A 26,403-nucleotide genomic window follows, 5' to 3' on the forward strand; every position below is an offset into this window, starting at 1 on the left:
GGTGCTGGGTCCCTTGCCCGGAGCAAGGGTCAGGGATCTGTCTGATCTATTGATCTTTGGCCGCGTATCATAGTTTGATATGTGAGTCTTCCTTAGGTGAGAGGTTTTGTGGTAGATCTTTCCTTGGCAGGTAGTTTTTCTCTACTGTTTTCCGGGTTCTGTTCTCTTCTTTCCAGTATTTTTTCGGGAAAGAGTTGTTCTGCACTTCTTGGAGTCCTTCTTCTTGAGGATGGTCCTGTGCAGTGTAATCTCTAGGGTTGGCGACTTGGGCCGCTAAGTTCTCCATTGCTGCAGAATGCCTGTGACTTTGGAGGAGTATATTCAGATATCTGAAACTGTTTCAGCGTCTTCTGGGGGCCCGTTTGTCTTCGGTTGCTCTTTCCTGGGTGCGAGTTGGCACTCTGCGTAGGGGAGGGGTTTTCCTTCTCCCTTTCAGTCTTAGGGCATTGATTTCATCCTTGGTTTCTATGCAGATAGGGATTTCTCCCTTTGCCCTGCTGGGCGGTAGGGTTTTTGTTGTCATTGGCTTTGCCCCGTTTCATCCCGGTTTACTCTTTTGGAGTTACCTTTAGGGTTTTCTTTGGCCTTAGTCTCTTGTCTGAATCCATTTTTCTTCCCTTCAGGGGGTATGTTGGTTGTTCCCCTTACTTTGGGTCGGGGTGAGTTTATTTTGCGGGCTGAGTGCCTGCGAGACTTGTCTGCTCAGGGGCTTTTTGGCCCGGTCGAGTACAATAACCTGAGCGGCCTTGCTGGTTCTAACTGTTGGGCAGTTACTTGGGATTTTCCTTTCTGTCCCTTCGGCTTCTAGTGAAGCAGCTTTTTTGTCGGACATTTGGGTGTTTCAGGCTGTGGTGCCCGCATAATAGGCCGCCTTTTGTACCCGCACGTTTTGCATTCAGTGTCCACTATAGCTTGGGTATTGTTTCACAAAAGTAATTAATGCAGCTGTGGACTCTCCCCGTTTATGAAGAAAAACTTATATTATGCTTACCTGATCATTTTCTTTTCTTCAGACGGGGAGAGTACACAGCTCCCTGCCCGTGTTTTTTATATGGGGCGGCTGTAAATTTTTGTTTTTTGTTCTTCTGGCACCTTTTTTTTTTTCACCCTAATATTTCTCCTACTGTTCCTGGTTCCCTCGGCAGAATGACTGGGGGATGAGGGAAGTGGGGGAGGTATTTAAGCCTTTGGCTGAGGTGTCTTTGCCTGCTCCTGGTGGCCAGGTTCTGAATTCCCAAAAAGAAAATTATCAGGTAAGCATAATTTAAGTTTTTTACTTTTATGATTTCAGCAATGTAGGATGAATAACTGTTTACAGATACATTTTCTCTGCTACCAGAGAGAAATGCAAAATCCGGTTAACCCGTTTATGCCGTTGGAACGTTCTATGCTATCCTAACTGTGCTGGGCTTTAATGCAGTTAGGGCGACATGGAACGGACTGGGAGCGTGCCTAGCAGTGAGGGCAGTTCCCTATTATTTGATCCCAGCCTTGAAATCACACGATCGCATCGACAATCACATAATATAATTTTTACTACTTCTTTCAATATAAAGAATACACAAATGTAATTACTGCTAATTCCACAAGATGGTGCTATGCTAGTATTTGGTGGATTTAACTACCCTAAAGTGAATTAGAAGCACATAGCAGTACTTGTGTAAATAAAACATTTCAGGTGATGGCCATCTTTCTAAGATACAGGCCATAGGTCAGTATTTTAGAAGCCTTAAAGGGACATAAATCCCAAAAACTTTTCTGCATGAGTTAGAACATACAATTTTAAACAGCTTTCCAAATTACTTCTATTACCTAATTTGCTTAGTACTCTCGATATCCTTTGTTAAAAAGCATATCTAGGTAGGATTGGTGGCTGCACATATACACCATTTCTTATTGGCTTACCAATATATTCAGCTAGCTCCCAGTAATGCATTGCTGCTCAGTGCTCCTTCAACACTGAATACCAAGAGCATGAATAAAAAATGATCATAAAAGAAAAAAAATGGGATTTCATGACCCTTTAGAGCACATTCACGTATGCCTATAAAAAAATCCAACTTATTTTGTGAAGAATATCCAGTAGCATACAGTGTTTAGGTAAGGTTGCAGGGTACACTCTGTCTGCTGTCCTCTCCTTCAGGGGGCTTGTTTGAGTTAAAGTGAATGTAAAGTTTGATGAATCAGTGCCCAGTTTTTAAAAACCCTATTAAAAACAGGGGCACTTTCATTCATCAAACTTTACTTAAATTTCACTTAACTTTTACTCTTGAAAGCCGCTCCAGCGATTCCCCCTCCTGCCGCTCGTCACTTCATATGTCACCAATGACGATTATGGCATCCTCCAATCATGGCTTCCCCCCCAGGGGAATCATTGCCTGAGGCAACGCTGTGATTGGAGGTAGCCGAATTCGTCATTGCTGACGTATGAAGAGGCTTGCAACGGGCGGGGGAAGCGCTGGAGCAGCTTTCAAGATTAAAAGGTAAATATTTTAACAAAACGACTGAAATGTAAAGTTTGATGAATGAAAGTGCCCCTGTTTTAATAGGGTTTTTAAAAACCGGCACTGATTCATCAAACTTGACATTCACTTTAAGTGGTCACTCCATAACACACATTTTTAGTTCTGCTATACCTATACCCTGTGCAAAGGTCTGTATGTGGCATTTAGGCAATGCCGGATGTAAATAGAGTGAGGGGAGTCACCAGAAACACTTTACCTCCCTTGTTTATAGACATATAAAAAAGTCTAAGCTTTATTTGAATAAATGATCTGATGCAGTTACCCCCCCCCCCAGGAATGTATACAGCTCACTAAGGCCTAGATTTGGAGTTCGGCGGTAGCCGTCAAAACCAGCGTTAGAGGCTCCTAACGCTGGTTTTAGGCTACCGCCGGTATTTGGAGTCAGTGATTAAAGGGTCTAACGCTCACTTTTCAGCCGCGACTTTTCCATACCGCAGATCCCCCTACGCCATTTGCGTATCCTATCTTTTCAATGGGATCTTCCTAACGCCGGTATTTAGAGTCGTTTCTGAAGTGAGCGTTAGAGCTCTAACGACAAAATTCCAGCCGCCTGAAAATAGCAGGAGTTAAGAGCTTTCTGGCTAACGCCGGTTCATAAAGCTCTTAACTACTGTACCCTAAAGTACACTAACACCCATAAACTACCTATGTACCCCTAAACCGAGCTCCCCCCACATCGCCGCCACTCGATTTAAATTTTTAACCCCTAATCTGCCGACCGCCACCTACGTTATACTTATGTACCACTAATCTGCTGCCCCTAACCCCGCCGACCCCTGTATTACATTTATTAACCCCTAACCTGCCCCCCACAACGTCGCCGCCAGCTACTTAAAATAATTAACCCCTAATCTTCCGACCGCAAAGCGCCGCCACCTACGTTATCCTTATGTACCCCTAATCTGCTACCCCTAACACCGCCGACCCCTATATTATATTTATTAACCCCTAATCTGCCCCCCTCAACATCGCCGACACCTGCCTACACTTATTAACCCCTAATCTGCCGAGCGGACCTGAGCGCTACTATAATAAAGTTATTAACCCCTAACCCGCCTCACTAACCCTATCATAAATAGTATTAACCCCTAATCTGCCCTCCCTAACATCGCCGACACCTAACTTCAATTATTAACCCCTAATCTGACGACCGGAGCTCACCGCTATTCTAATAAATTGATTAACCCCTAAAGCTAAGTCTAACCCTAACACTAACACCCCCCTAAGTTAAATATAATTTAAATCTAACGAAATTAATTAACTCTTATTAAATAAATGATTCCTATTTAAAGCTAAATACTTACCTGTAAAATAAATCCTAATATAGCTACAATATAAATTATAATTATATTATAGCTATTTTAGGATTAATATTTATTTTACAGGCAACTTGGTATTTATTTTAACCAGGTACAATAGCTATTAAATAGTTAAGAACTATTTAATAGTTACCTAGTTAAAATAATAACAAAATTACCTGTAAAATAAGTCCTAACCTAAGATATAATTAAACCTAACACTACCCTATCAATAAATTAATTAAATAAAATACCTACAATTACCTACAATTAACCTAACACTACACTATCAATAAATTAATTAAACACAATTGCTACAAATAAATACAATTAAATAAACTAGCTAAAGTACAAAAAATAAAAAAGAACTAAGTTACAAAAAATAATAAAATATTTACAAACATAAGAAAAATATTACAACAATTTTAAACTAATTACACCTACTCTAAGCCCCCTAATAAAATAACAAAGCCCCCCAAAATAAAAAATTCCCTACCCTATTCTAAATTTAAAAAGTTACAAGCTCTTTTACCTTACCAGCCCTGAACAGGGCCCTTTGCGGGGCATGCCCCAAGGATTTCAGCTCTTTTGCCTGTAAAAAAAAACATACCATACCCCCCCCAACATTACAACCCACCACCCACATACCCCTAATCTAACCCAAACCCCCCTTAAATAAACCTAACACTAAGCCCCTGAAGATCTTCCTACCTTGTCTTCACCATACCAGGTTCACCGATCCGTCCTGGCTCCAACATCTTCATCCAACCCAAGCGGGGGTTGGCGATCCATCATCCGGTGCTGAAGAGGTCCAGAAGAGGCTCCAAAGTCTTCCTCCTATCCGGCAAGAAGAGGACATCCGGACCGGCAAACATCTTCTCCAAGTGGCATCTTCAATCTTCTTCCATCCGGTGCGGAGCGGGTCCATCTTGAAGCAGGCGACGCGGATCCATCCTCTTCTTCCGTTGTCTCCCGACGAATGACGGTTCCTTTAAGGGACGTCATCCAAGATGGCGTCCCTCGAATTCCGATTGGCTGATAGGATTCTATCAGCCAATCGGAATTAAGGTAGGAATTTTCTGATTGGCTGATGGAATCAGCCAATCAGAATCAAGTTCAATCCGATTGGCTGATCCAATCAGCCAATCAGATTGAGCTCGCATTCTATTGGCTGTTCCGATCAGCCAATAGAATGCGAGCTCAATCTGATTGGCTGATTGGATCAGCCAATCGGATTGAACTTGATTCTGATTGGCTGATTCCATCAGCCAATCAGAAAATTCCTACCTTAATTCCGATTGGCTGATAGAATCCTATCAGCCAATCGGAATTCGAGGGACGCCATCTTGGATGACGTCCCTTAAAGGAACCGTCATTCGTCGGGAGACAACGGAAGAAGAGGATGGATCCGCGTCGCCTGCTTCAAGATGGACCCGCTCCGCACCGGATGGAAGAAGATTGAAGATGCCGCTTGGAGAAGATGTTTGCCGGTCCGGATGTCCTCTTCTTGCCGGATAGGAGGAAGACTTTGGAGCCTCTTCTGGACCTCTTCAGCACCGGATGATGGATCGCCAACCCCCGCTTGGGTTGGATGAAGATGTTGGAGCCAGGACGGATCGGTGAACCTGGTATGGTGAAGACAAGGTAGGAAGATCTTCAGGGGCTTAGTGTTAGGTTTCTTTAAGGGGGGTTTGGGTTAGATTAGGGGTATGTGGGTGGTGGGTTGTAATGTTGGGGGGCTTGGGTATTGTATGTTTTTTTTACAGGCAAAAGAGCTGAAATCCTTGGGGCATGCCCCGCAAAGGGCCCTGTTCAGGGCTGGTAAGGTAAAAGAGCTTGTAACTTTTTTAATTTAGAATAGGGTAGGGAATTTTTTATTTTGGGGGGCTTTGTTATTTTATTAGGGGGCTTAGAGTAGGTGTAATTAGTTTAAAATTGTTGTAATATTTTTCTTATGTTTGTAAATATTTTATTATTTTTTGTAACTTAGTTCTTTTTTATTTTTTGTACTTTAGCTAGTTTATTTAATTGTATTTATTTGTAGCAATTGTGTTTAATTAATTTATTGATAGTGTAGTGTTAGGTTAATTGTAGGTAATTGTAGGTAGTTTATTTAATTAATTTATTGATAGGGTAGTGTTAGGTTTAATTATATCTTAGGTTAGGATTTATTTTACAGGTAAATTTGTTATTATTTTAACTAGGTAACTATTTAATAGCTATTGTACCTGGTTAAAATAATTACAAAGTTGCCTGTAAAATAAATATTAATCCTAAAATAGCTATAATATAATTATAATTTATATTGTAGCTATATTAGGATTTATTTTACAGGTAAGTATTTAGCTTTAAATAGGAATAAGTTATTTAATAAGAGTTAATTTATTTCGTTAGATTAAAATTATATTTAATTTAGGGGGGGTGTTAGTGTTAGGGTTAGACTTAGCTTTAGGGGTTAATACATTTATTATAGTAGCGGTGAGGTCCGCTCGGCAGATTAGGGGTTAATAATTGAAGGTAGGTGTCGGCGATGTTAGGGAGGGCAGATTAGGGGTTAATACTATTTATGATAGGGTTAGTGAGGCGGATTAGGGGTTAATAACTTTATTATAGTAGCGCTCAGGTCCGCTCGGCAGATTAGGAGTTAATAAGTGTAGGCAGGTGTTGGCGACGTTGAGGGGGGCAGATTAGGGGTTAATAAATATAATATAGGGGTCGGCGATGTTAGGGCAGCAGATTAGGGGTACATAGGGATAATGTAGGTTGCGGCGGTGTCCGGAGCGGCAGATTAGGGGTTAATAGTATAATGCAGGTATCAGCGATAACGGGGGCGGCAGATTAGGGGTTAATAAGTGTAAGGTTAGGGGTGTTTAGACTCGGGGTACATGTTAGAGTGTTAGGTGCAGACTTAGGAAGTGTTTCCCCATAGGAAACAATGGGGCTGCGTTAGGAGCTGAACGCTGCTTTTTTGCAGGTGTTAGGTTTTTTTTCAGCTCAAACAGCCCCATTGTTTCCTATGGGAGAATCGTGCACGAGCACGTTTTTGAGGCCGGCCGCGTCCGTAAGCAACTCTGGTATCGAGAGTTGCATTTGCGGTAAAAATGCTCTACGCTCCTTTTTTGGAGCCTAACGCAGCATTTGTTTAAACTCTCGATACCAGAGTTAAATTTATGGTGCGGCCAGAAAAAAGCCCGCGGAGCGTTAACAGCCCTTTTACCGCCGAACTCCAAATCTAGGCCTAAACATGGGACTCATTTAATTTGGTTCCAAAGCTGAAACTTGATCTCAGAGTATATATTGAATTACTTTTAAATGTGTTCATGCTCCCAAAAGTCACATTGATTTTTTTTGCTAGTTAACTAAATGCAGCACTTGGCAGTATCTTTTTTTCATATCATTAGCTGGAATTAAAGCAAGTTGGATACAATCTCAGAAGGTTCTACTGTACATTTGTTTTGTATTTTTGTGTTTACCAATAACTTGGCAAATTCTGCTTTTTTCAATGCAACAGTTGCGTAAATGAGTTTGTAGCAAAAAATAAATAAAAAGAGAAATGTAATAAAGTGCAGTGGCAGATCTAAGGGTCACTATTCATAACCATATGACCTTCACATTTATAAGGTGCCATCTACTCTGGATTTTTAATGGACGAGTGTGTGTCACAAAGAATTTGTTGAGAGAGAGAGGAGAGAGAGAGGAGAGAGAGGAGAGAGGAGAGAGAAGAGAGAGAGAGAGGAGAGAGAGAGGAGAGAGAGGAGAGAGAGAGGAGAGAGAGAGGACAGAGAGGAGAGAGGAGAGAGAAGAGAGAGAGAGAGAGAGGAAGAGATAGGAGAGAGAGAGAGAGAGAGATTTGTTTGCTATTTCCTATGGGAGGAGCAGTTGGACAGTATTTTAAACTTAAATAAAGTGAAGTAGTGGCTAATGCTACTGCTATAAGCCAGCAACAGCACAAAACTGTTTTTTTATTTTATTATTGGGTCAAGACAGGTCAAGAACAAAAGTGAACTTAAAGGATTACTTTCTGTTATAATTTTTAAGCTAAACAACTAACATATTAAAGTTAATAAACATTAATTAAAACCTACTGACCTATATTTTCTCCAAAACGAAGTTTCATAACGTTCTAAAAGTTATATCTTTTATTCGCCGATGATGTCACGTTATCCTGCCCACTATTTTCAGCACTGCATGTTCAAAATACTTAAACCAATAACTTTGTGTTTAAAGCGCCATTTTGAAACCTAGGTATTGTAAACAGATTGGTACAGAGCAAAGGATACCCACGGAGTGGGTTTGGAAAACAATTAAATTTGCAGACAAGATTTCTGATATACGGTAGAGATATGTTAATGAAATGCTATTGATAAAAAGCGTATTTGGGGTAGTTAGTTAGTAACAGGCATAGAAAATATTTACTTACAGTATCCCTTTAACATACTTATTGGCTGACACTGGTATCAACTAACTGACATTGCTATATCACTATTGAATAATGAAAACTGGAACTATTGATTCTAACCACACAAAAACTATTTTCTTTTACGCTCCTCTGAAAACAAATGGATGTGTCTAATTTTTAAGATAATGAATTTGTTACATAGCGTCATTTTACAGGCCTAGTAATCTACTCAGCAAAAAGGCAACAGGGTTAAAAAATAATAGGTATATCATAAACCTCTACAGCCATGAAATCTAGAATGTATGTTCTAGGCCCACCCCCGGAAAATGTAGGTCTATAATGTTAATACTATTAAATAGACATTAAGCATTTTGAATTTGTCAGGTAAAACGTTCATTGTTTATTTTGCCCCCATCAGAGTGGAAACCAAGGCTTTAACATGATACAGCCGTTACTTTATAGAAACGTTTACACAGATCTTCTGTATTTAAAGGTCAAAACTGAAAGGAGTGCATTTCAATCTTAAATAGAAGCACTGTTGCTGTTTCTAGCAAAAGTTATTACTTTTTTCAGCAGCATATGCACATATGATGTGAGGGCCTGTGCACGAGTATTCAAACTCAGAGAGCTGGTGGTGTGTATTGTGCCTGTAAAGATGTAACTTATACTGACTCTTTAAGAAGCTGTGGTGTTTGAATACTGGTGCACGGGCGCGCACACCATATGTGCATATGCCACTGAAAAACATAATTTATGTAAGAACTTACCTGATAAATTAATTTCTTTCATATTGGCAAGAGTCCATGAGCTAGTGACATATGGGATATACAATCCTACCAGGAGGGGCAAAGTTTCCCAAACCTCAAAATGCCTATAAATACACCCCTCACCACACCCACAATTCAGTTTAACGAATAGCCAAGCAGTGGGGTGATAAAGAAAGGAGTAGAAAGCATCAACAAAGGAAATTTGGAAATAATTGTGCTTTATACAAAAATCATAACCACCATAAAAAGGGTGGGCCTCATGGACTCTTGCCAATATGAAAGAAATTAATTTATCAGGTAAGTTCTTACATAAATTATGTTTTCTTTCATGTCATTGTCAAGAGTCCATGAGCTAGTGACATATGGGATATCAATACCCAAGATGTGGAGTCTTCCACTCAAGAGTCACTAGAGAGGGAGGGAATAAAATAAAAACAGCCATATTCCGCTGAAAAAATAATCCACAACCCAAACTTTTGAAAGAAAAAAACTTAAATCAAAAAGCAGAAGAATCAAACTGAAACAGCTGCCTGAAGAACTTTTCTACCAAAAACTGCTTCCGAAGAAGTAAATACATCAAAATGGTAGAATTTAGTAAATGTATACAGAGGACCAAGTTGCTGCTTTGCAAATCTGATCAACTGAAGCTTCATTCTTAAAAGCCCACGAAGTGGAGACTGATCTAGTAGAATGAGCTGTAATTCTCTGAGGCGGGGTTTGACCCGACTCCAAATAAGCTTGATGAATCAAAAGTTTCAACCAAGAAGCAAAGGAACTAGCAGAAGCCTTCTGACCTTTCCTAGGACCAGAAAATAAAACAAATAAACTGGAAGTCTTCCTGAAATTTTTAGTAGCTTCCACATAATATTTCAAAGCTCTTACCACATCCAAAGAATGTAAGGATCTCTCCAAAGAATTCTTAGGATTAGGACACAAGGAAGGAACAATAAATTCTCTATTAATGTTGTTAGAATTCACAACCTTAGGTAAAAATTGAAAAGAAGTCCGCAAACCTGCCTTATCCTGATGAAAAATCAGAAATGGAGACTCACAAGAAAGAACAGATAGCTCAGAAACTCTTCTAGCAAAAGAAATAGCCAAAAGGAACAACACTTTCCAGGAAAGTAGTTTAATGTCCAAAGAATGCATAGGCTCTAATGGGGGAGCCTGTAAAGCCTTCAGAACCAAATTAAGACTCCAAGGAGGAGAAATTGATTTAATGACAGGTTTAATACGAACTAAAGCCTGTACAAAACAATGAATATCAGGAAGAATAGCAATCTTTCTGTGAAATAAAACAGAAAGAGCGGAGATTTGTCCTTTCAAGGAACTTGCAGACAAACCCTTATCCAAACCATCCTGAAGAATCTGTAGAATTCTAAAAAAATGCCAGGAGAATTTATGAGAAGAACACCATGAAATGTAAGTCTTCCAAACTCTATAATAAATCTTTCTAGAAACAGATTTACGAGCTTGTAACATAGTATTAATCACTGAGTCAGAGAAACCTCTATGACTTAGAACTAAGCGTTCAATTTCCATACCTTCAAATTTAATGATTTGAGATCCTGATGGAAAAACGGACCTTGAGATAGTAGGTCCGGCCGGAACAGAAGTGGCCAAGGCGGGCAACTGGACATCTGAACCAGATCCGCATACCAAAACCTGTGTGACCATGCTGGAGCCACCAGCAACACAAAAGACTGTTCCATAATGATTTTGGAGATCACTCTTGGAAGGAGAACTAGAGGTGGAAAGATGTAAGCAGGTTGATAACACCAAGGAAGTGTCAGCGCATCCACTGCTTCCGCCTGAACATCCCTGGACAGGTATCTGGGAAGTTTCTTATTTAGATGAGAGGCCATGAGATCTATCTCTGGAAGCCCCCACATCTGAACAATCTGAGAAAACACATCTGGATGGAGAGACCACTCCCCTGGATGTAAAGTCTGGCGGCTGAGATAATCCGCCTCCCAATTGTCTACGCCTGGGATATGCACCGCAGAGATTAGACAGGAGCTGGATTCCGCCCAGGCAAGTATCCGAGATACTTCTTTCATAACTTGGGGACTTTGAGTCCCACCCTGATGATTGACATAAGCAACAGTTGTGATATTGTCTGTCTGAAAACAAATTAATGGTTCTCTCTTTAGTAGAGGCCAGAACTGAAGAGCCCTGAGAATTGCACGGAGTTCTAAAATATTTATTGGTAATATTGCCTCTTGAGATTTCCAAACCCCTTGTGCTGTCAGAGATCCCCAAACAGCTCCCCAACCTGAAAGACTCGCATCTGTTGTGATCACAGTCCAGGTTGGGCGAACAAAAGAAGCCCCTTTAACCAAACGATGGTGATCTATCCACCATGTCAGAGAGTGTTGTACATTGGGATTCAAGGATATTAATTGTGATATCTTTGTGTAATCCCTGCACCATTGATTCAGCATACAAAGCTGTAGAGGTCTCATGTGAAAATGAGCAAAGGGGATTGCGTCCGATGCTGCAGTCATGAGACCTAAAACTTCCATGCACATAGCCACTGAAGGGAATGACTGAGACTGAAGGTGCCGGCAGGCTGCAACCAATTTTAAACGTCTCTTGTCTGTTAGAGACAAAGTCATGGACACTGAATCTATCTGGAAGCCTAAAAAGGTGACCCTTGTCTGAGGAATCAAAAAACCTTTTGGTAAATTGATCCTCCAACCATGTTTCCGAAGAAACAACACTAGTTGATTCGTGTGAGATTCTGCAGTATGTAAAGACTGAGCTAGTACCAAGATATCGTCCAAATAAGGAAACACCGCAATACCATGTTCTCTGATTACAGATAGTAGGGTACCCAGAACCTTTGAAAAGATTCTTGGAGCTGTTGCTAGGCCAAATGGAAGAGCAACAAATTGGTAGTGCTTGTCTAGAAAAGAGAATCTCAGAAACTGAAAGTGTTCTGGATGAATCGGAATATGAAGGTATGCATCCTGCAAGTCTATTGTGGACATATAATGTCCTTGCTGAACAAAAGGCAGAATATTCCTTATAGTCACCATCTTGAAAGTTGGTACTCTTACATAACGATTCAAAATTTTCAGATCCAGAACTGGTCTGAACAAATTTTCTTTCTTTGGTACAATGAATAGGTTTGAATAAAACCCCAAACCTTGTTCCTGAAGAGGAACTGGCATGATTACCCCTGAAGACTCCAGGTCTGAAAGACACTTCAGAAAAGCCTGAGCTTTTACTGGATTTACAGGGATGCGTGAGAGAAAAAATCTTCTCACAGGAGGTCTTACTTTGAATCCTATTCGATACCCTTGAGAGACAATGCTCTGAATCCAATGATTTTGGACAGATTTTATCCAACAATCCTTGAAAAACCTTAGTCTGCCCCCTACCAGCTGAGCTGGAATGAGGGCCGCACCTTCATGCGGACTTAGGGGCAGACTTTGGTTTCCTAAATGGCTTGGATTTATTCCAATTTGAGGAAGGCTTCCAACTGGAAGCAGATTCCTTGGGAGGAGGATTGAGTTTTTGTTCCTTATTCTGACGAAAGGAACGAAAACGGTTAGAAGCCTTAGATTTACCCTTAGGTTTTTTTATCCTGAGGCAAAAAAACTCCTTTTCCTCCAGTGATAGTTGAAATAATAGAATCCAACTGAGAACCAAATAAATTATTACCTTGGAAAGAAAGAGATAGTAATCTAGATTTAGATGTCATATCAGCATTCCAAGATTTAAGCCACAAAGCTCTTCTAGCTAATACAGCTAAAGACATGGATCTAACATAAATTTTGATAGTATAAAAAATTGCATCACAAATAAAATGATTAGCATGTTGCAGTAAGCGAACAATGCTAGATATGTCAGAATCCAATTCATGTTGCGCTAAATTTTCCAACCAGAAAGTTGATGCAGCCGCAACATCACCCAAAGAAATAGCAGGTCTGAGAAGATGACCTGAATATAAATAGGCCTTCCTTAGATAAGATTCAAGTTTCCTATCTAAAGGATCCCTAAAGGAAGTGCTATCTTCCATAGGAATAGTGGTACGTTTAGCAAGAGTAGAAATAGCCCCATCAACTTTGGGGACCTTTTCCAAAAACTCTATAGATTTTGCTGGTAAAGGATACAATCTCTTAAACCTTGAAGAAGGAATAAAGGAAGTACCTGGCTTATTCCTTTCCTTAGAAATCATATCAGAAATAGCCTCAGGAATGGGGAAAACACCAGGGGAAACCACAGGAGGTTTAAAAACAGCATTTAAATGTTTATTAGACTGAACGTCAATAGGACTGGTTACCTCAATATCCAAAGTAATTAACACTTCTTTTAATAAAGAACGCATATACTCTATTTTAAATAAATAAGTAGATTTGTCAGTGTCAATATCTGAGGAAGGATTTTCTGTTTCAGATAGATCCTCATCAGAAGAGGATGAATTATTATGTTGTTGGTCATTTGAAATTTCATCAGCTAAATGAGAAGTTTTAAAAGACCTTTTACGTTTATTAGAAGGTGGAAATGCAGACAAAGCCTTCATAATAGAATCAGAAACAAATTCTTTAAAATTTACAGGTATATCATGCACATTAGAAATTGAAGGAACTGCAACTGGCAATGTACTATTACTGATAGATACACTATCTGCATGTAAAAGTTTATCATGAGAACTATTACAAATGACAATCGGTGGAATAATTTCTACAATTTTACAACAAATGCACTTAGCTTTGGTAGAGCCGATGTCAGGCAGCAATGTTCCAGCAGAAACTTCAGAGGCAGGATCAGATTGGAACATCTTGCTCAATGTAAGAGAAAAAACAACATATAAAGCAAAATTATCTATTTCCTTAAATGACAGTTTCAGGAATGGGAAAAAATGCAAAAAGAGTAAAGGGTTGTGTGTATGCGCTCAACAGCTACGGGGAAAAAAGTATGGTAGTAGTATAGTATTCCTTATAAATAAGTGTGTTAGGGATGTGTTATACAGAGCTAATAGATTGGAATCTAAATATTCTTATATAGACGTATCATATAATATGGCTATTCATCTAAGAATGAATCCAGTAATAGAAACAGGTTTAGCAAGCATAAAATGTATTAATCCCAGATTTAAAAGATATATTAATCTGGATAAAACATACATATAAACATATATGATTGAATGTTAATATGACCGGTCATACGTTAGTACAAATCATCAATAAAAATAGCAATAAAATCCTGACGATATTAACAATTAAAATATAAGTGCAACTAAATCTAGAGAATTGTAGGGTAGTTGCTGCATATATGAATGAATCCACTTTTGTAGTACTGACACAAAAAGGGAGTGCAGTAAAAATATAAGTTCCAATGTGTTGGTATAAAAAGTTCCGTTTTTGCAATATGTTTGTTTTAAATATATGGCAAAGTTCTGTTATGGCAAAAAACTACTGGTATCAAAGTTCCGTTATAGGGAACTAGCTGGTGTTAGAAACAACATGTAGGGATAATGTTGTATTGGTTCTGTTAAAGTTCCATTCTGGTATTCCAATAGTTCATACAAAGGGTGTAAAATGAAGTGTTATACTTAAAAGTTTAAAAGTTACCTCTGACTTCCACGCTGTGGTGCCCTTACACCTCTATAGTGCCTACCTGCCCTTGTCTCGAGCTGAATCCTCCGTCTGGGTACGGCACAGGTGTCCAAAGCGGCTTCCAACAGCTGGTAACGTCAGGACGTAGAATGCGTGTCAAATGTAGGTCCGGTTAAGGATATGAAAACTCTGCGCAGAGTGCTTTAAAAGTTGACAAAGTAGTTCCCACGAATCCTTTGTAATCCTTGTAAATAATACTTCCTTATCACCTTGTGATTAATAGTCTAGCTCCATCAACGCATTTCGCCTTGTAACATCTTGATAAAGCCATGTTACATGGCGAAACGCGTTGATGGAGCTAGACTATTAATCACAAGGTGATAAGGAAGTATTATTTACAAGGATTACAAAGGATTCGTGGGAACTACTTTGTCAACTTTTAAAGCACTCTGCGCAGAGTTTTCATATCCTTAACCGGACCTACATTTGACACGCATTCTACGTCCTGACGTTACCAGCTGTTGGAAGCCGCTTTGGACACCTGTGCCGTACCCAGACGGAAGATTCAGCTCGAGACAAGGGCAGGTAGGCACTATAGAGGTGTAAGGGCACCACAGCGTGGAAGTCAGAGGTAACTTTTAAACTTTTAAGTATAACACTTCATTTTACACCCTTTGTATGAACTATTGGAATACCAGAATGGAACTTTAACAGAACCAATACAACATTATCCCTACATGTTGTTTCTAACACCAGCTAGTTCCCTATAACGGAACTTTGATACCAGTAGTTTTTTGCCATAACGGAACTTTGCCATATATTTAAAACAAACATATTGCAAAAACGGAACTTTTTATACCAACACATTGGAACTTATATTTTTACTGCACTCCCTTTTTGTGTCAGTACTACAAAGGTGGATTCATTCATATATGCAGCAACTACCCTACAATTCTCTAGATTTAGTTGCACTTATATTTTAATTGTTAATATCGTCAGGATTTTATTGCTATTTTTATTGATGATTTGTACTAACGTATGACCGGTCATATTAACATTCAATCATATATGTTTATATGTATGTTTTATCCAGATTAATATATCTTTTAAATCTGGGATTAATACATTTTATGCTTGCTAAACCTGTTTCTATTACTGGATTCATTCTTAGATGAATAGCCATATTATATGATACGTCTATATAAGAATATTTAGATTCCAATCTATTAGCTCTGTATAACACATCCCTAACACACTTATTTATAAGGAATACTATACTACTACCATACTTTTTTCCCCGTAGCTGTTGAGCGCATACACACAACCCTTTACTCTTTGTACCTATTCTTTGATTATCTGCTTGATGGGAGCAGATTAGTGTGTAGTGCAGGGGTAGATTTGCGCACCTTAAACCCACTGTTTTTTCTTTGGAAAAAATGCAAAAGCATAGGCCTCTTGATAGAAAAGAAAGCAGGAGGCAAACAACAATGGGGTATTGAAATAATGAAGAAAAAGTATGACGCACAACGTAACGTAAACTTTTTTGGCGCCAAAAATGACCGGAAATGACACACTTGCGTTACTAATGACGCCGCTGTGTGAAAGGTCTCGGCGTCACGTATGACGCCGGAAATGACGAAGTTGCGTCAAAAACGTATTTTTCCGTGCCAAAAAAGTTCGCGCCAAAAATGACGCAATAAAGTTTAACATTTGACGCACCCGCGGGCCTAATACCCGCAAATGCAAAAAGTAGTCAAATTGAAAAAAACTAAACCCCAGGTAAGAAATAAATTTCCTAAAGTGTTTATATTCCCAAATATGAAACTGACAGTCTGCAGAAGGAAATACATGAACCTGACTCATGGCAAATATAAGTACAATACATATATTTAGAACTTTATATAATTTGCATAAAGTGCCAAACCATAGCTGAGAGTGTCTTAAGTAATGAAAACATATTTACCAAAAGACACCCATCCACATATAGCAGATAGCCAAACCAGTACTAAAACAGTTCTTTAGTAGAGGTAATGGTAAATTGAGAGTATATTGTCGATCTGAAAAGGGAGGTAGGAGATGAATCTCTACGACCGATAACAGAGAACCCATGAAAAATACCCCCGTTAGAGAAATCATCGTATTCAATAGGTGATACTCCCTTCACGACCCTCTGACATTCGCTGTACTCTGAGAGGAATGGGGCTTCAGCAATGCTGAGAAGCGCATATCAACGTAGAAATCTTAGCACAAACTTACTTCACCACCTCCATAGGAGGCAAAGTTTGTAAAACTGAATTGTGGGTGTGGTGAGGGGTGTATTTATAGGCATTTTGAGGTTTAGGAAACTTTGCCCTTCCTGGTAGGATTGTATATCCCATATGTCACTAGCTCATGGACTCTTGCCAATTACATGAAAGAAACCAGTCATAACCTTTACATATTTTTGCATGCACTTTCACTTTTGACCTTTCTATCCCATTAAACAACTAATATCATTACAAATACATCTACATATTATGCTCAGCTAATCTTGCCTATTAATACATCTTTATATCTGCCCTTTATTTACTGTTTAATGTCCCTTTAAGGGATATAACCCACAATTATTTTCTTTTATGATTCACATAGAAGATCTTTCAATTTTAAGCAACTTTCTAATTTACTCCTAATATCACATTTTCTTTGTTCTCTTGGTATCTTTATTTTAAAAGCGGAAAGCCAGGCCATTTTTGGTTCAGCACCCTGGGTACTGCTTGCTGATTGGTGGCTACATTTAGCCAAATGGTTAAGTAAAATAAAATGCATATGAAAGAAAGTTAACAGGTTTTCTTTTAATAAAAGCATTTTAAATCAAGAAATACATGATTGTACAAAACTCAACAGTTCACTGGCTGAGAAGGACGTCTCCCATCGCAGTACTGACAAGCAGCAAATGGGTTAAACATCAGTTGCATTAGTAAGCATGATATGGCTGGCGTGCCAATCAGTAAAGATATAAGAATATGCAAATAGCCCCCATGGCTGGTGCAGGAGATTGCAGTGACATGAAACCTAAACTTTCTCATGATTCAGATTATACAATATTTTAAAAGTTTGTAAGAATGACGGACTCTGCTGCCATCTAGTGCTCAAAAGCATTGTTGCAAAACTGTTGTAAAATTAGACGTGTTATATCATAAGCCACATTCGACAATTTTCGGAGCCAGATTTCTTCTTGTGAAAGTGCAACACACTAAGATCTGTATTTTCACAGATCTTAGACTGTTGCACTTTCACAATAATAAATCCGGACCCGAAAATTGCAGAATGTGGCTTATGATATAACACGTCTAATTTTACAACAGTTTTGCAACAATGCTTTTGAGCAACAATGCTTTTCAGCATTCGGAACAGCACAAAATAGCCGTATACACGTCTAGTTGTAATGTAGTGCTCCAGACATGTGCACACGATCTAATTTGAAGCAAGAAAAGGATTTCAATGGCACTGCCTTTTTTAATTCTTGTGACTACACCCTATATAGGTTACTGGTTTCATATAACCATTGGGTAGATGGTGCTGTGTATTGTATACATTACAGAAAAAACATAGGCCCAAAGGCCATGAAAGAATACACTTATAGCACTCTTGTAGTCCTCTTATGACACACTATGTGTGTAATTTTAAAGATAGAGTACCAATGGTAAGGGGAGTACGCTTGAAATAATTAAAACATAACTTTTATTAGTACGCAAAAAAACGGAGATAAAATAAATAGATGTGCAATTAAAAACAAAAGCTACCTGGGGAGTGATAAATTATGTATCTTTTATCACTGTGGTGTCTGGATATAACAATCTTCAGTTGTTATATAGATAGGGTGTATACAATTGAAATATAAAGTATATTAACCCCTGCACTTATGGAAATGATATTGATACTCAATGTTTCATATATTAACACTGCAGTTAACTATTTAAAGTTAACCATAAGTTCATTGCAGGGAAAGGTTAACTTATTTAATTGTTACACAAATTATCTTGAAATTCTACGATATTAGAATTGTATGGGGCACATTAATGAGAGCAAAACGTGAATCATAGGTTTAGCAGTCAGTGTGCTTGGTGTATACTTAGGTATTCATATTGGTGTGTTCCTAGTAACACAAGTTAAAACGTTGTATTTAAATCTCAAATATTAGTTTGATGATCTCATGTATAGTAAACGATTGATTCTTATTCTTATAAAATACTTATCAAATAAAGTTAGTATTTCACACTGTATAGCGAATATAGATACGTTTATTACTGAGAAGATAGCTATAGATATAAACAAACTAAAGCATATGTCAGCAGAGTCTTATAATCAGATTAAGGTTGTTCCATAAATTTTGTTATAGTCAGAAATAGTCAACCCTTATATTATTATAAACCAGCATGCATCTGGTATTGTATTAAAATTCTCCCCTTATAGAGAAAATCTTAAATAATTGTTGGTTGACTACATAGCATATATTATATGATATATATGGAGCCCACTTGATTGCTGTATTATCAGATAGTATAGTTGTCACAGTGTATTGTTTTTAAGCAGAGACTCTTATCTGCTTCTGCACACTGAATGTGCAGTTTCCATATATATATCACTGACTCATGCTTAGGATTAGCTGATATAGTGTTAAACAATCGTTGCTAAATGAATCTCTTAAGTCAATACTTGTGATTATATTAAGATTAAAGCAATAAGTACTGTGGTCAAATAACAAAACAATAGATATAATACTATATTCTTGTTATTAACTCTGAGGTTGCAAACATTAAGGGCTCCATGTACTAAGCTGTCAATTCATCCGTCATTTTAGACGCAGATAAACTCGCCGTTACTCTCCGCGGGCGAAATGGTGTCCGCTGTCACTATGTACTAATAATCCCCCAATAAATAGACAAGTCTAGCCCGCCGCGAGCAGTGGCGGATTATTGATAAATTTGACGCCTCGCTCGCCGCGACTAAGCTGATGTACTTAACTTTCAGTTGAATTGTCTGGCCAATTATTAACACGTGACATGCAAGGTGTCACGAACATCATAGTAGTCGCGGGAATAGAATTTTGCTCCTATAAAAGTTCAACTTATCTAAACAACTTTATTATTGTTCAAAATTTTTTGAAGAGTGATAACAGAGCGTTATTTTTGTAATATTTATTTACAATTTGGATATGGCTTCATCTGGATCTGATAATATATAAATATTAATATAAAAATAATTATAAAGATTGACAACTATACAATACAAATTTAAAATATAGATTACTCTTTAATTACAGTCGACAAATTTGGCGCAATTTATGTACATGGAAATGAGAGACAAATTAGATGCCAGTTATGCTGTACAATGCTGATATTACTGCTTTTTATATATGTCTAGACTGGCGTCTAGATTGACTTTCCTATTGTTTTGTACCTTGCCCGCCACCTAAAAGGTGGCGAGGCAAAAATAACGAGGTGGGAGCGGAAATTGTAGCGAGCGGACAAATAGATTTTTTAGTACATTCGTTTTTGGCGAGTTGGTGGTCAAATGTGTCTAATTACAGTGAAAAATGGAGAGGTAGCGAGGTTTGGCGGATAAGTACGCTCGCAATTTTAAAGATGCGAGTTTGAACATAGTTGACGACTTTGTACATATCAGTTTGCGAGTTTTGACGCGAGATTTGTTGCGGGTAGCTCGCTGACTGCTTAGTACATGGAGCCCTAAAAGTATCAGTTAATTAAATGTGCAACAGGTATAATTGTGTTGCAAACTCTCAGCTGTGAAGTTTGCTTCTGTGTGTCACAGCTAAGCCGTTTTTATACATGTTATTATCCACACTTGTATTGATCATATATATTTGCTTTTCCACCAGAGATTAAAAGTTTCTCTATGATAGGATTTTAAGTTATTTGGACTTAGCGAATGTTTACAATCAGCTGTATATATAAATCGACTGCTGTGTATTCAGCTGTTAGAGTTATCTATTGGTCTTATAGTACTGCATATCTTAAAAAGTAAAAGACAGCGTTTGGCCTGCCTGAATGATCACTGTTATGCTCCTCTTTGTGCTAGTCTAAGTAATATATTGTTATCAAGATATTGTATTAATCATAATTCTGTGGTGCCTAATAAGCGTCTAGTATTACTTCATAGTACTGTGGCTGTAATATGCCTGTGACCGCTAAAGCAGAACAGAAGTTTTTTTCTGTAATGTGCACACGATCTACCTAAGTATTCTCTTTTAAAAAAGAATACAGTGAGAACAAAAATAAATTTCATAATAAAAATCAAGTGGAAACTTTTTTAAAAATTGTGTTTTTCACGTCCCTTTAATGATGTATTTTCCTTACTGTAGAGCTTAAACATTTCGATTTAATTTGACAATTACATAATAATAAACCAGAGCATTTGCTTATGGCATTAAAATCTCCTTTTAAATAAAAAAATAAAATCTCCCATGGAAGAATTATTGAATAATATTTTTGTAAAATTTGGACGACTTGTAGTATTGTTCCTTTAAATAATATGCTCCTATTAATGGCTATAACCCTCTTCTCTGTTTATTAAGGAGGAAAAACATAAATACATCTTTAAAGATTTTATTTTCCTACTCCCTTCTGAAAAATCAATATCACACCTCGTGCTCAGCAATTTTATATCCAGCCAAGATAATGCGAAAAGCAGCGATCAAGTGCTGTGTTTAACCCAATGTCTCACAATATCCCGGACGCAATTACCCTGAAGGCAGCAACAGTCTGTACTGAAAAAATACTCTTAATTTGCAGTATATTTCTGTCACAAGTCAGACGTACGGTTTGTGTCTGATAATACTCCGCAGAGAGACGCTATCTACTTTACTCGCTGTTTTATGTATCTGTTTGTCTTTTTTGCAGAAATGAAAGATGAGCTCATGTTCCAAATATTTGTTAAGCTTGCAATGTCCTTGAGTTATATGGAATAATGGGCATGTAGATGTAGTGTAACCCATTATAATGTAGGGATGTTAAACTTATTGCATAGTTACATCAGCTGATTAAATGTTTGGCAAAAGAAGTTTTGAAAATCAAGAACAATTCAGGTATACACCTCTTGAAAAGTCTGGGGAATCTATTATGAGTGTCTCCTTTGCTGTGGTCAATTAGGGAAACATGTAAAGAAGCTTGTATAGAATGTATTAGAAAACTACTGGGACCTAGCTGATTGCTTCTGAAGAGCCACTGATAAGAGGCATATGTGTGTAGCCACCAATCAATCACCAGCTAGCTTCCAGTAGTGCATTGCTGCTGCTGAGCGAGCTACCTAGATATGCTGTTCAATAAAGAATATCACAGAAAGGGTTATTGATTAATGGAATAAACCTCCATTAGAAGTGATAATGACAAACATTGTGGGGGACTTCAAGAATGCCTGGAAATTTTGGGCAGTCTTGTTGGGCCTATGGTTCTTATGTAATCTTCAGATAACTAAGCGTGTTTGAGAATAGACTCTTAACATTGCATGCTCTGTCTGAATCATTTAAGTCCTAACATAATGTTCCTTTAATTATATCCGATGCACTGGGAGGGAGTGAACAAGCACAGTTTTCAGAGACATTTACAGAAAAAGCAGGAACAATAAATAACGTGTATAGTGCAACAATATTTTATTTTGCATAATTAAACATTTTATAAGGAGATTACACGTTGAGTTGAATTTCCCTTTAATATAGTTTCCCTTTAATACAGTTTATCAGATATGTAGCATGTCTTTAAAGGGACAGTCTAGTCAAAATTAAACTTTCCTAATTCAGATAGGACAAGCAATTTTAAACAACTTTCCAATTTACTTTTATCATCAAATTTGCTTTGTTCTTTTAGTATTCTTAGTTGAAAGCCAAATCTAGGTAGGCTCATATGATAATTTATAAGACATTGAAGGCTGCCTGTTATTTCAGTGCATTTGGACAGTTTTTCACAGTTAGAATAGCGCTTGTTCATGTGTGTCATATAGATAATATTGTGCTCACTCCCATGGAGTTATTTATGAGTCAGCATTGATTGGCTACATTGCAAGTCTGCCAAAAGAACTGACATAAGGGGTCAGTCTGCAGAGGTTTAGATACAATGTAATCACAGGGGTAAAAATTATATTAATATAACCGTGTTGGTTATGCAAAACTCGGAATGGGTAATAAAGGAATTATCTATCTTATTAAACAATAACAATTCTAGTGAATATTGTCCCTTTAAATGGACATTGAACACCTTGTGTTGTGTAACTATAAATCACTGGATTTCATGACAGGTCACATTTTGAGGATATCTAAACTGGAGCACAGGTGAAATAATCAGCTGATTAGTAACCATGGTTATTTTACTGCTCTCATCCAAGGGAATCCAGAAAACCTGGCCTGTTGGGGAGGACTGAGGACAGGTTTGAATATCAGTGCTATTGAATAACAGATCAGCCAAATCTTAACATTTTAAAAACAAATTAACATTAATTGTGCTGCAATTGTTTATCATTAGCAAAACTGCAGCCACCATTTATGTAGTGCAGCTGAACCTGGCTTAAAGGGACATTAAAGTCAAAACTAAACCTAAAGTGATTGGATCGAGCCTGACATTTTAAATCACTTTTTAATTTACTTATATTATCAATTTAGATTAGTTCTCTTGGTATCCTTTGTTAAGGAGTATTTCTTGATGATCTCAGGAGCGTGCATGTATCTTAAAGGGATATGAAACCCAAACAATTTTAAAAAAAGTTTTAAATTTTCTTCTATTATGAAAATGTGCTTTGCTCCCATGATATTCTGTGTTGAAGAGCTACCTAGGTAGGCATTTGGAGCACTTCATAGCAGGAAATAGTGCTGCCCTCTAGTGGTCTTGCAAATGGATAACATTCTTGCAAAACTGCTGCCATTTAGTGCTCCAGACACGTGCACTCTACTGTTCCCGTTTTTAAAAAAAGATATCAAAAGAATAAAAAAAATGTGATAATAAAAGTAAATTAGAAAATTGTTTACAATGACATGCTCTATCTGAGTCATGAAAGAAACAATTTGGGTTTTATGCCCCTTTAAGCCACCAGGGAGCAGTGTTTGCAACATTGTTTGTATCAGCGTTAAACATAGTTGCAAACACTGCAGCCATCGACTGTTTTAAACACATGCACACTCCTAGGGCGATGGGCACAAAAACCAGCGTCGGAAATTTTTAGTCTAATCGAGCGATCACATATACGGAGCAGCAGACAAGTTACACGCATATTTATGATACGTCGGCTGCAGTTTTTACTCCCATAAACTAACATAGAACTGGCGTCGCTAGTCAGTATCACAGATTCAGCGCAAGGACTTACGTGTGCAGAGTGGGGATATTTTACTCCATTTTCAGCTCACCACACATAGGCAGTCACAGCAAGCCTTGCACTGAGTATAAAAGTACCGTAATTCCCTGGAAGCCTTAACAAACAGCATGTACAATATCAACCCTTAAACCGCCATCCCCCCACATCGCAATGCCTAATAAACTTATTAACCCCTAAACTGCCACCCCCCCACAACCCAAACTATCTAATAAATGTATTAACCCCTAAACCACAAACCTCCACAGCAAATTAGTTTTATTACACATAACTAAACATTTTATTTAAAAATTGCAAGGTGTTTACTGTCACTTTAAATTAATAATAATTTATAATATGTGCAATAACTTCCTCTGCACGATAGACTAATAACAAAAACATACCTTTTCATTTCTGTCTATAAACAGTGTATATATATATATATATATATATATATATATACTATAAATATATCATTCCAGAATAGCCGTGGCTCATGTATTATAACTTGTGTTAAAGGTACATTTAAACACATTGTTTTTATATATATATATATAGTTTATATAAGCACTTATCAACACACTGAATAATATCTGAAAACAAAATAAATATTTTAAAAGCATTTAAAGCTGTAAAGCATTGTTTTGCACTCCAGGGACATAACCCTAAGAAGCCTCTTGATGATATTTTTCTTATCTATTTTGCTGTAACCAATTACATACAAATATTAATGAGCTTCAGCACTGATTAAGCAATCACTGTGTATAATGTTGCACTATCAGGGTTATGAGTCTTGTAGAATACATTCTTCAGTAAAAAAAAAAAGAAACAACAACAATTTTTAGACCATAATAATAATAATCTCTGTGCAGTCCTGCTGACATGACTCATTTAAGTAGGTGGGTGGATTATGTTAAGAGTTAGCGAGTACTGCAACCAGAGTATCAGAGCCCGGGTCAGCTCCCTGTGGGTGCCAGGGATGCCCTCCTAAGGAGGTGGTGGTTGATGGGAGCTTACTGATGTAGTCTGAATTATAAGGAATGGGTAGAGCTTATCATATGGAATGTTTGGGGATGTAGCTATGGAAACCATCTGTGGGTGTGGCCAATACATCCATTATCCTGCTTACTTTTTTTTAACAGAAATTGTCAGCTGTGCTAAAACCAGGGGTCAAGTCGGGCGGGAACGCATGGGAACGGAGTTCCTGCACTATTTTTGCAGGAGGAACTAAGTTCCCTCTGGACAGAGAACAGAAGCACTTCAGTAAACCCTGCTGCTTCTGGTGGAGGGATAGTGAGATCCTCTAGTAATGGACATTAACACTTCCCACAATAAACTAAATGTAAGACTGTCAGCGGTCCTGCTGTGTTATCACCCCTGTTATGAATATTATCTTTATTATCGTTTATTACACATGGGGCTTACATTTCTGTATGACTTGCTCTGGGGTTATTTAGCTCCCCTCAGCAGAAATAGAACTATTGCACCTTAAGTGGGTGAGACTCTGTGACAGAGGAGGACTCTCTGGCCCAAAGGCAACCATTCAACTCTTCATTGGATTTAATTTGCTTTCATTAACCAAAGTCTATAGAATATATACACATATAAATACAGTGTGTGTGTGTGTGTGTATATATATATATATATATATATGAAACAATATTAATTGTGAGGGAGGATGGAAGTCTTGGTGAGATCCCACACTTTGTCTTGTAGGACTTGACCCTTGGCTAAAACAATGTGAAATGCCAATATTACCTGCTTGCATTTCTGACCATAGCTCGCCCATTCCGGTCTCCACTAGAAATGTCCGACTGTGTCGAGATCGTCGGAGCTGCTCTCTTGCTAGTAAATAAAAAATACAATCTTTATGAAATATAAATGCATTTATACAATACTAGCTGCAGTGACATTAATGCCAAAGTAGATTTACAGACTTTTTGTGATTATGCAAGATTTATTTAAAGGGATATTGCAGTCAACGTTTTTTCTGTGTTTTCTATAAATTGGGGCATTGCAAAATGAAGTTAATTTTTTAAAATAATAATAAAAACCTATGTAGCCTTCCTAAATAAAGCATCACCGTCTTGTCACATTTGCAGAGGTCACTCTCCAATAGTGAAATAGTTGTCCTTATCAGCTGGTGAGGAATAGTAGGAAGTACAGGATGAATACTGCAGTATTAGTTTACCCTTAAACAGATTTTAATTAACATTATATTTTTAGGTGAAAAATATTACTCAGGTATACATGGTGCGCTTTAATATGCATGATTATGGGTACCATATGCCTTTATTTTATACCCTTTTATTTTACATGACTGATATGAAGTTCCTTTTAATAAAGAAGACATAATGATGAATACGAAAAACCTCAGTTAGTGGTTTGATATCATAATGCAGTGATGGCTGACCTTGGCACCCTTGGTGTTTTGGAAATACATTTCCCATGATGCTCCACTAGACTGCAGAGTGCCTAGGCATCATGGGAAATGTAGTTTCAAAACATCTGAGA

General features: G+C 37.8%; 1 protein-coding gene across 2 annotated transcripts in view; it reads right to left on the minus strand.

Moving 5' to 3' along the window:
* HSPA12B (heat shock protein family A (Hsp70) member 12B) overlaps positions 1 to 26,403 on the minus strand; it is a 184,174-nt gene that overhangs the window by 38,602 nt on the left and 119,169 nt on the right. For both annotated transcript variants that reach the window (XM_053704327.1, XM_053704328.1), the window contains exon 9: positions 25,648 to 25,734. In XM_053704327.1, the coding sequence (XP_053560302.1) occupies positions 25,648 to 25,734 (87 nt within the window). The remainder of the gene's footprint in view (positions 1 to 25,647; positions 25,735 to 26,403) is intronic.

This window comes from Bombina bombina, chromosome 2 (assembly GCF_027579735.1).
Source record: "Bombina bombina isolate aBomBom1 chromosome 2, aBomBom1.pri, whole genome shotgun sequence".
Classification (NCBI taxonomy): domain Eukaryota; kingdom Metazoa; phylum Chordata; class Amphibia; order Anura; family Bombinatoridae; genus Bombina; species Bombina bombina.